The sequence below is a fragment of the Argiope bruennichi genome, chromosome 6 (assembly GCF_947563725.1).
Source record: "Argiope bruennichi chromosome 6, qqArgBrue1.1, whole genome shotgun sequence".
Lineage (NCBI taxonomy): Eukaryota > Metazoa > Arthropoda > Arachnida > Araneae > Araneidae > Argiope > Argiope bruennichi.
In genome coordinates, this window is record NC_079156.1 from 51,706,820 (window position 1) to 51,718,953 (window position 12,134).

The 12,134-nt window shown below is 24.3% G+C and overlaps 1 protein-coding gene across 2 annotated transcripts in view; it reads left to right on the forward strand.

The window, feature by feature from the left end:
- LOC129971202 (cleavage stimulation factor subunit 3-like) overlaps positions 1–12,134 on the forward strand; it is a 64,083-nt gene that overhangs the window by 49,792 nt on the left and 2,157 nt on the right. For both annotated transcript variants that reach the window (XM_056084773.1, XM_056084774.1), the window contains exons 9-20: positions 1,129–1,210; positions 1,379–1,488; positions 2,727–2,843; positions 3,008–3,082; positions 3,314–3,457; positions 4,102–4,204; positions 4,616–4,685; positions 5,956–6,052; positions 6,701–6,805; positions 7,607–7,742; positions 9,670–9,764; positions 10,528–10,591. In XM_056084773.1, coding sequence (XP_055940748.1) covers positions 1,129–1,210; positions 1,379–1,488; positions 2,727–2,843; positions 3,008–3,082; positions 3,314–3,457; positions 4,102–4,204; positions 4,616–4,685; positions 5,956–6,052; positions 6,701–6,805; positions 7,607–7,742; positions 9,670–9,764; positions 10,528–10,591 — 1,198 coding nt within the window. The remainder of the gene's footprint in view (positions 1–1,128; positions 1,211–1,378; positions 1,489–2,726; positions 2,844–3,007; positions 3,083–3,313; positions 3,458–4,101; positions 4,205–4,615; positions 4,686–5,955; positions 6,053–6,700; positions 6,806–7,606; positions 7,743–9,669; positions 9,765–10,527; positions 10,592–12,134) is intronic.

Sequence of the window (12,134 nt, forward strand, 5' to 3'; positions counted from 1 at the left end):
TAACAGCTTTCAAGCATTATTTTTTCTTTTCATATTTTTTTCAAATATTGTTGTAATGCTCTTAAAGTATATGATTGAAAGCTATATAAATACAGTACACTCCCGATTATCCGCGCAATTGGGTGGCGCGGCCGTCGCGGATAACAAAAATCGCGGATAATCCGAAAAAAGCTAAAAACGGATATAGCAAAAGAGAAAACAGTCATTCCAACTTTGAAAAGTACCAACTTTTTGTACAATAATACGTAAAATAAACAGCAGGAAATGTTTAACTAACGTTTACTATTTTAGTATATCACTCAAAACTAACCTAAAATGCTTTTTGTTAATGAAAACAGAAAAGTGCTTTGTACTTACGAGAGGCGTCAAGGATACACAGAAAATGTAATACATATGTACTGTTTTAATACTGTAATGTATTATGTAATTACAAAAGCATAACTGTAAAACTACACCTTTTTGAAGAAATCAGTCATTTGAGTTTGCTTCTTGCTTTGGAAGCATTTTCTCTTTGTTTGGAAGCAAAAAAAAAAAAAAAACTTACTGCGGCAGGTGCGGATAATGGGGAGTCTACTGTACAAACAAAATATAAAAAAAATATATATATAATGGTAAAGGAACCAATAGTTAAAATTTTATTCTTCAATTCTGTTCATTGATTTAGCAGCATTTAATTATTATTCTTTGGTTTCTGAAGATACTTTTTTCCTTCTCCGATTTATAAATGCACAAATCATGACATAAATATAATAAAAAAATATCCAAGTATATTTTCAGTATACTTTTAAAATGAAACATCTACTTTATCTTATGCTTCATTTATTGGGTTTTTTTAATGTTTTATGCATTAAAAAATGTAGAATATTTAACTGCTTGAATCTGAGGAGAATTTTTAATTGAAAGAACAATCTGAGATAATTTTAATTTTTTATTTATTGAATGCACCTAGAAAAAAATAACATCTCTTTTAATTTTTTCCATAATTCACATCTCTTGTAACTGACTTTTCCCATAATTCAATAAAGTTTTAGTTTGCAGAATTGTTTATATATTTATCATTATCATTTTTAATTAATGATTGAATAAAAGGTTTATCGCACCATTTTTGATATATTATATGCCTTATAGGTTGAATTATGGAAAAAGTACATCGCATGGGAGAAGAGCAATCCATTAAGAACAGAAGACCAAGCTACTCTTACCAAAAGAGGTATGTTTATACTCAAACAATTATTATTTGTAAGCAATTTTGGTTATAAAATTAATTTATAAGTGCTAAGGTTATTTTATACTTCATTTATTATAAATCAAACTGTTAATTTAGAATGTTCATATTAATTTAAAAAAGGAAATTCAATTGTACATTGTTTATTTTTAGTTATGTTTGCTTATGAGCAGTGTTTGTTATGTTTGGGTCATCATCCTGACATATGGTATGAAGCTGCTTTGTTTCTAGAACAGTCAAGCAAACTTTTAACTGAAAAAGGAGTAAGTAAAAATTTGATATGTGTTTTGATAGCTATTTCTGAAGTCTAAAAATAAATATATAATTGGGTACACATTTCATGTTTCACGTAATTTTATTTAGAAATTGCATTCTTTAGATTTATTTTCTTAATCTATTGTTAGTTTAAATAAAAATATTTTATATGGATCATATGAATTAAATATTGATTTTATATATTTATTTATATTTTTATATTCAAAACATGTTTTGACGAGTTTCAAATTGTCCCGCCCCCCATGAATAATCAACCACATTCTAATAGAAAATCTCATATCTTATATAGTTTTATGTAGATAATGCAATTGATATATTGAAGCATTGAATCTATTTTGAAAATAAAAAATTTCATATATATATATATATATATATATATATATATATATATATATATATATATATATATATATATATATATATATATATATATATAATAAAAGAGTCTTGGAAATTAATTTTGAATGAGTTACAAAAGTACAAGCAGAGTAAGAAATAAGGAAGTGTAAATACAAATTCCTCATATCTTTTTTTCTGTATAAATTCTTCCTAAAATTCAGAACTTAATGTTATTTTCATTTTAAATATATTTTTTTTTACAATTATACAAAATCTTTTATTTCTTTTTTCTGTAATATCCATCATATTTACTGTAAGATATTTCAGTATTATTGCACACATAAGAGAAATAAGTTAAAAATCTGGAAGGATGATAATAGTAAAGGGTTCTTAAGTATGATATTTTGATCTTTCTGCAAAAATTAATAAAATTCCAAGCGAAAATCTTGCTTGCATGTTGTACATCCAAGTAATAAAGGAAATTACTTCCATGTATTTGAACAGTTATAGAATTATTTTGTGATATTCTTTCATTTCAAAATTCAATAGTATTATTTATTGGATTTTAGGAATAACTATTTTACAATATATATATATTTATGTGACATAAAGTGAGAAAAAAACCTGCTTCCTGCATATAATGCTTTTTCTCAAATGCCACAAAATAATTCTCAATTTTTCTCAAAATAATTCTCAAATGCCTTATATAATTTTATTGCATTCATGAATTTCCCTTTTTGTTTCTGTTCTATTTTTTATACGAAACACTTGAAAATCTTTTTAGTGCTGTATTCTTATTTTACTTTTGCTAAGAATGTAATGATAAAGGGGAAAAAATAATTTTAAAAAAATCATTTGTCTTTAAAGGTAAATATTTTATTTATAGGACCTTTCTGCTGGTAAGTTGTTCAGTGAAGAAGCTGGCGCTATTTATGACAGAGCAACAACTACCTTTCTTAAAACAAATATGCTTCTCCATTTTGCATATGCTGACTTTGAGGAGGTAATTATATAATTGCTTTAGACTTTATTCTTTACAAGATATATGCTCTTATTTATAGTCTATATTCTCATCAGTTATTTTTTTTATTTGTGCAAAAACAAATTCATTTGTAGTAATATAGCTATAATGCTGTCAGCAAATAAAATTGTTTATATTCATTTTAGGGCCGTATGAAATACGAAAAAGTTCATCAGATTTACAACAAGTTTATTGAAAATCCAGATGTTGACCCTACATTAGTAAGTTGTTAGTCATTTCATATTTTTGTTAAATGTATGGCAAATTATCTTATTACATTAAAAAAGTGTTTTGAATTATTTTGTTATTTATTTTATATTTAACAGTATTTTTTAATTAAAAGTTAAACTTAGGTAAGATAGGGTAATCAAATGACAAATTATAATTTTTAACATGGCATTATTTTCTGAAATGATACAATTATTTTATTTTTTTCTTCCTCTTCCTTATAGGCATACATACAATATATGAAGTTTGCCAGAAGAGCAGAAGGTATCAAGGCAGCCAGGACTATATTTAGAAAGACTAGAGAAAATGCTAAAGCTAGATATCATGTCTTTGTTGCTGCAGCATGGATGGAATACTACTGTAGCAAAGTAATTATTCAATGGGAAATTATTCTAAATATTTCTTACAATAATTAACTGCAAAAAACTAGAAATCAATTAACTGCAGTGAATTATTGGAAAGGTTTTAATGGATTGTTGTTCATGAATTTCAAAGTATACTTTTACAAATTTATTTAAAGTACAAGCATATTATTTTATTATTGCATTAAGTAAAAATATATTATTAAAAATAATTCAATATAATTAATATTTGAATTAATATTTTTGTTTAATATTGGTTAATTAAAATTAAGGTTAGTAAATTATTTTAATTATTAATTTATTTATTATTACTTTTAATAAATAATATTAATTTTATATGAACAATATTATTGTTATGAATTATTATTAGTTATTAATTAATTAAAATAAATTTATTGGCCATTTTTTAAAAATAATTAAATTAATTTATTATTTAACTAAAAATTAGAAATTATGATGAATATTTTGAATCAATATAAAATAAATACTTTTTATATTTCATTAAAAGATTAAATTAAAAAAAATCGTATTAGAAGGAAATAAATTGAAATATATTATTTTATCATTGCATGAAAAATTTTATATTTAAAATAGTTTGAGTTAAAAATTTTTTAAAAATTTTATTTGCTAACTGATTTTTCTTTATGTAGGACAAGACTGTAGCTTTCAAAATATTTGAGCTTGGCCTGAAGAAATATGGGGATAATCCAGATTATATTTTAGCCTATATCGATTACCTGTCTCATTTGAATGGTAATTTAAAGTTGGATTTCAAATGTTTTAGCTTTTGAAATGATTGTTTATTTCATTAATGTATTGTTTATTTTTAAATAAACTGAACTGCAAAATTTTTCTTTAAAATATTGTGTAAAAGGAAAGTTATATTTCTTTATTGATCCTTTTAAAATATATGAACAATCAGAATAAAATTTTATTGTATTGAAATGTATTCATACATATAGAATTTTTCATATTTTTTTTGTATAAAAAGTAATTGTTCTTCATTATTTAATAACATAAATTTATGTAATCTTTTATGTAAAATAACTATTTTACATAAAATATAAAAACAAATTTTTCCTATGTATACTATAAACAATATCAAGATCAACCATTTTTGTTGTTTTTAGTATTAAATCTCATATCTCTTTTTCTGATTTTTAGATGACAATAATACCAGAGTATTGTTTGAGAGAGTTTTGTCATCAGGTAGTTTGCCTCCAGAAAGACAAATGTAAGACTTTGTTATTTTTGATTAAGATTTTTAATATCTTCATGTTCAATAACGTTTCAATTTAATGCTGAAATGTTTTTCAGATATTTGCATTTTTAAAACCTTCTGCAATTTCAAAACCATAAATATACTTCTTGTTTAATTTTTTAAAAATGTTAGAATTAGAGAAAAGATTAGAGGACATTAGATAGCTAAATTCTGCTATCAAATATATCTAAACATGCCTACTCCTCATCTCCATCACTATCATCATTACCACAAAAAAAAAAAAAAAAAAAAAACCTCTCACATTGCGATGAAGGATAGAAAAAATTTGCAAATAATCCATGTCACATACTTAATTTATCTTATTTAAATTTTACCATAGTGGTAATTTATATCAATTGCGAATTATAAATAATATAAAAGCACCGTGATTTTCAATAATTTTTCTTAACATTGAAATGCATATTTCATTAATACATTTAAGTGAAATTAATGCATGTTGCATGGTGACAAAATTATTAGAAATTTTTACACTTCTTTATCTCTTTTCCGTGTCATTGATTTTTTTGTGATCTGAAGTGGTTTGAAAAAAGAAATCTGTAGCTCTTAATAGACATAATTGAATTTTAATCTTTTTGTATGTTTTAGTAGAATATAAGGAAATATGATCTATTTTCATATAGTCATGCTTTTAATCATATATTTGGATCGTATTTGTAAATCTTCTATACATTTCATTATAATATTTAGCTATTTTAAGTATTTATATCTTTTTTAATATCATGACAAATATCAGTAGACCATGAGCATTTGGTTAAGATAAAATTTAGTAGATTGTTTGCTTCTTTTTTTATTTTCATAATTTTGTATGTGCTATTTTTAATTATGCCATTTATTTTGTTTTAAAATGCACATATTTGTGAAATTATATTCTCCAAAATATTTTTTCTTTAATAACTCTCTTTAATAATTTTAAATTTAGGCTTTTTTTATATCACCTATTTTAAACTGTATTTTAGTAGTTGTATAAACTAACAATTATTTAAATTATATTATGTTTGAAAATTTGAATCCAATCATTGAATATTGATTTACTTATTACACTAATTTTAATATATTCTTATTTGATTGAAATATTATAAAGTAAAAATTGAATAAATTTTCTCTATGAAATTTGTTATACAATTTTATTAAAATGAGAATACAAATCCTATTTTGTATTGTATTGCATTTTTTTGTATAACAATTTTGTCTAATAATTGTATTATTTTTAATCCATTCCCAGTGAAATATGGAATAAGTTTCTAGAATTCGAATCAAACGTTGGTGATTTAGCAAGTATACTGAAAGTTGAAAAAAGAAGAGCTGCCGTAATAGAGCAGGTATAAAGTCAATTTTTAAATTACAGAGTTTGCTATTTTACAGAGATCTTTTTTAATAGACAAAGTATGTAATACTTAGCAATTCTAATAAATTATATTCATAGAAATTAGTTGCCATCATATATATATATATAGTTTTTGAATATTCTTTTGATACAGTAATGTCCTAATTTTAATTTATGAAAAAATAGTCAAATTAGACACATAACCAAAATATCATACTGGTAGCCAATATAATTTAAACTATTTTAGAATTTTAATTATTACAACTGATCTGAACTGTGTCTGAAGTATCTGTCTACAATTTCAAAAATTGTAACTTTTTAAAAACGAAGAATTAGTGTGTTAGATATTTTAAAAATAATTTTTGTTGTGATATGCTTAATTTCTCATATCTGTGACAAAGTAATACATCTTATTATCTTGCTGTTTAATTTATTTGTGCTGTTTGGTAATTGTTACTTATTTACTTCCATTTGCAATGGCTTTTAATTTTTCTTACAGTTAAATTTAAAATTATATTAAATTTTTATTCCCAATTCATGCTATGATAAAATAATTTTTCTTATCGTTTTATGTTTTTATACGTTGTATTAATTAAATATTGGCAACATAGTGCTGAATCTAATATTTATTTTTCTTTTTCAGTTAAAAGAATTTGAAGGCAAAGAGACAGCACTTTTAGTTGACAGATATAAATTCTTAGACTTATATCCTTGTTCTGCATCTGAATTAAAGTCAGTAGGTTATAAGGTAAGGATACTTATTGTATTCCTAGTGATGCTCTATGTATATTACACCCATTTTATCATAATATAACATTTAATGTAGAAATTGTAGTGCATACTAAAAGTTAAGTAAAGGAAAAAAAAAAAAAAAACTATAAATATTATTTAGAATGTATTTTAATTTGTCGAACACATTGCAATATTTGAACAAAAAATATTTTTTTAATGTTCTGTTTATATTATAAATTTTTTGTTGAAAATTATATTTTTAAACTTATGAACTGTCTGATTTTTTTTTTTTTTTGCATTATATTAGAATTACCAGTATAAGAAAATGTTATAATACAAATATTGAAAAAAAAAAAAAAAAAAAAAAGCTTTATATTTTAATTATTGATTCCTCTAACATGAACATGATAGTTTATACAATTTATCTTTTGCTGATCTGTCTAATTCACATACTATGCAGTATATTTTTTTAATGACGTTTTTTTTCAGCTCTGATTATGCAGCCCTTAAATTATGTACATTATTGTCTTATTAATATTATAAAATATTATCATTGATGAAATAAATTTTAAAAAAGGAAGATTATTCCAATGTTAAATCGAAAATATTTTGAATTCTTTTCTTAAAAAAAAAACTAAAAACTTTATTTTTCTGCAAACATTAAGAAAATAACAAGTAAATGAATATAATATACTTCATGTATTTTTTAATACATACTGTTCTTTTGGTATTAGATACATAATACATACTGTTCTTTTGGAATAGAGAAAATAATCAAGATTTGTTTTTAAAAATTTATAATGATTCTTTTTCTCAGGAAATTGCAAATAAACATGTATCTAGTCTTCCATCTTCAATTCCCTCATTCTTAGACGATGATAAAGACAAGAAACCACCATATCCAAGTCCTGATCCTCTACAGATGATTCCTTTCAAACCCAGGCAAATATATCGTAAGTTCAGTAATCTTTATTTCAAATAGAATTCATTCTTTATAGAAATGTTACTCAATAAGAGTTAAGATTTGAAGGAAATTTTATTATTATTTAAAAAAAAAATTGGAGAATTGACTGCACTATTACACTTTATAATCATACATATTAGTGATATGTATTGAAAATATTGTACATGAAAATAAATTGAATTGTGTGTTGATTGAAAATAAAGATTTCTCAAACAAATTCTAGACAAGCAGTTAAAATATTGGTTAGCAGCTTTTTTTCTCGGCTTTAAAAGAAAATGTAGGAATGTATGTACTTTTTTAAAAAAATATGCCATTTTAATTAACAGCATTAGCTTTGGCCTTCATAAGCATTTTATTTGAAGCTCAAGAAAAGAGAAAATTGTGACTTAAGGCAAATTTTGACCTTTTGAACTCGCATATTTTAATTTATGAAAAATAAAAATCCTTCTTTTATCATTTTTGATAAAATATTTTTTATTAAATTTATTTCATGTAATAGAATTGATTAAAAAAAGCTACTTATGAACTCAGTTTTTTCAGGCATATATTTTCCAATCAATTAAAGGAAAATGTAATTATATAACATGTCATTATAAAAACAGCTTGCCTGATCCTGATATAAACCAGTTTGAGTATGACTAAACATCTACAGGAGAAGTTACTTATAATTTAACTATTCTTTTAATAATTTTTCCAATTATCATATATATATATATATATATATATATATATATATATATATATATATATATATAATTGATGGTTAGTTTGTGATGTAATGTGAATTAGAATCACTTAGTTGTGCATAGTAGTAATGATGAAAACATGCATTATTATTTTAAAAGAAATAGAAAGGAATCCACGCCACATGAATAAGCATGCATTAATTGATAAATATATGCTAAAAATTAACACAGTCTGGAAGAACTGGTTGAGGTGCAATTCATTAATCTTACATGATTGCTGCTTAAAATTATAAATATCCTGAAAGATTCTGAAAGTGTTTCCAATTTTTTCATTAGCTATTACAGTGCATGTAACCAGTTCCTTTGTGTTAGTTGGGGTGCACTATTGTTTCATAACTTTCACATGAAGTACTCCACACATGATAGACCTAATGACTGATGAGGTCATGTCACATGATCACTGTACCCAAACTGCAGCTGCTCTAATCAATTCTGTGTGGTCCTAAATATCAGAGTTATTATGAGTAGGAGCCAAATCATACTGATAATACAATGATGGTGTATCTATATTAACAGCTGCTCACCATTCAAAGTTGCACTGATGCATGATCTAAAAATATCAGTCAGTTAGAGATGATGCTTGATTTAGGTGTTTCCTTAAGCTCTGATTAAAATATTTACTGCAAAATGGGTTGGATTTAAAAAATTGTATCCGAAAATGAAACAAAGACATGAGAATAAAAGAACTCTATAATACCATTCATCACTCCATTGAAGCATACCTGTTTTAGCTTTGCTGTATGATTCTGAATCATTAGGGTGCACCATATTTTACTTAAAAGACAAGAAATAAAAGCAAAAAGATTTTTTTCTTTCATACAATTTGTGTCCAGTGTATTAGTATTCCTTTTGCTCTCGGTATTACATTCAATAATAATATTTCACAATAAAAAAAGCGATCTTTGTATATTTTCTGTCTTGTATTTATCTTTGTCTTTTTTTCTTCTTTTTCTCTTTTATTATCATCCCATTTCTAAAGTCAATTTATTATTCATTAAATATTTTCTCTTGCTATAAACTCTATTTTCTTAAAAAAAATGACATTATGAAAATTTTTTTGCTATTTACTTTTCTTTTTAAAGGCCTTGAATTTTCTCTTCAGTATATTTATAAATTTGGTTTTTTTTTCTTTCCAAATATGGATTTTTAATTTTTAAAAAAATTTTGTAGCAACAGCAGCACATCCAGTACCAGGTGGCGTATTCCCACCACCACCAAGTGCATCCTTCCTCATGACGATACTCCCTCCACCTACATGCTTCCAGGTATTCATTATTTCCTATTCTTTTAAAACTTAAGTGTTCTTGAAAAGAGTGTGAATAATTGCAGAATGAAGAATTGATAACATACATCAATTTTATAATTCACATTAACTAAATGAAATTTAGAATTAAATTAGTGAAAGTACCAAAAATATTACATTAAGAGTTTCATAATTCAAATCTATTAAAAGAAATTGAGAATCAATTTATTTAAAGTATCAGAATATCTGACCATTATTAGTTATATTTTGTTGATGAGACCAATTGATGAAATGTCGGATGATACCTACCGATTAGTTATCACATTTTCTTTTTGGTTTAAACTGCTCAATTGCTGTTTATAGCTGGTCTTGTATTTGAAGCATTAAGTTGTAGGTATCCTTTCACACACAAAAAAAATCTACCAAGATTGAGATTCATTAAATGTAGGAATAATATGATGTTGGAAACAGTCTGGTACTTTCTTTTCATTGTCATGTTATCACCAGAATTCTATCCAGATAAGAGTCCAATAATTTATTATTCAAATTAATTGATACTTTCATTCTGAATAGTTTTTAATTTTTGGAATTTAGTATTTTATCAATTGTTTGTGCAGTTGATATTCAAAATTTGGTTACATTTTTTAGAGCACAAATTATAAACTTAACTTCCCTTTCTGCTCTTTTATTAATTTTTAATTTAGCCAAAATATGAAACATCTTAAATAATTTCAGGTAATTATTATATTATTTATTATGATATTTATGGTTAATTTTTTATCCAGGGACCATTTGTTAAAGTTGATGATTTAATGAAAGTTATCAAATTATGGAGGCTACCTGAGAATGGTAAGTCTGATTTTTTCCGTCTATTAACAACGTTTAATTATTAATTATTAATCCAAAATTATTTGACATGTTTGTTGTTACTTTTTTTAAGCATAATGTACTTTTGAAAAATTTGTTATCATTTTTTTTATTATTAAGCTGCTTATAAAATTAAATTTTAGATTGTTAAAATTTAAGTATTTCAAAGTTGTCCATTTTTAGAAAAATTTTATTCATTTTTTAAACTTTTCTTACTTATGAAAGTTGTTTTTGTTTTCATTTTTAATATATTATGTGACATTTTCAGAAGTTTACAAATTAGATGCAAACCAAGAGAAAAGACGATTAATTCAATAATTGAAAATTATTATAATTATGAAAATTTATGTTAATTTGTGCAAATTTCAGATTTTAATAAACCAATATGATGTCAGGTGATCATTTTCTTTGGTTATTAATTTGTTTAGGGTATTATGCTTATTGATTGAATAATTAAAAAAAAACTGTTTTATTGTCATAAAAAAACTGACCATCCAAATTATAAAACTGAGAGTGAAATTTATCCATTTGTCGACCTACAATCACTTAAAAAAGTATCTGGATACAATACAAATTCACAAGATTTTATCATAATATGTAACCTGAATATACAAATGGAAAAAAAAAAGTATAATACATTTTAAAAATGCAATCATAATAACTGTGATAAAATTCATATATTAATGCAATTATGATTGAAATTTAAAGTAAAAGAAATCCAGTCAGAAAATTTTATAAAAAAGTATTGGTGCACTGTACAGTATATTAAGAACAAAAAATATGAACTTGATGTTAATATCTTATTAGGTCGTCTTTGCACTTTATGGCTTTTCACGATCGATTTGACATGAATTTTTTGTGTAAACCGATGCATTGATTTTGATCTATTCTTTGATCAGATGCTTTCTTAACTCCTGCTTGTTAGAAATATTGCATTCATTGATTTTTTTTTTCTGCAAATAATCTCACACATGTTCTATGGCATTAAAGTCTGAACTCTGGTCTAAGTTCTAATCACACCAGGATAATAGCAGAGTACCCATAATTTGCGAGTATTAATTGTATGTTTTGGTCATTTTCCTGGTAAATTTAAAGTTACTTCCCAAGTTGTTTATTCTTTGCTGTTTATTGAGCTTGAGAATCTCAAGATATATTTTATTGCACCGTCTATAAAGTTTTAAGTTTCCCTCCACCAAAGCTTGCCATACAACTCCAGATTAATTGATTACCATTTCTAGATTTTACAATGAGCCTCCAAATTTTGATATGTAATGTTGTAATATCTTTCATCCACAAAAATGGCATTTTTATAAAATTCTGTTGACTTTTTTATGTACATTTTAGCAAATGCCAGTCTAGCTTATTGATTTGCTTTGGTAATGTAGGGCTTTTTTTGAGACAAACTGAGTTTCAGAATATATGGATTCCCAGAACATACTTTTAGATTTCAGTCATTTTTTTTTGCTTATGTCTCTGACTAATAGGAACTTGTTTCACAATCCACGGTCTTCACGTTCGCTAAATG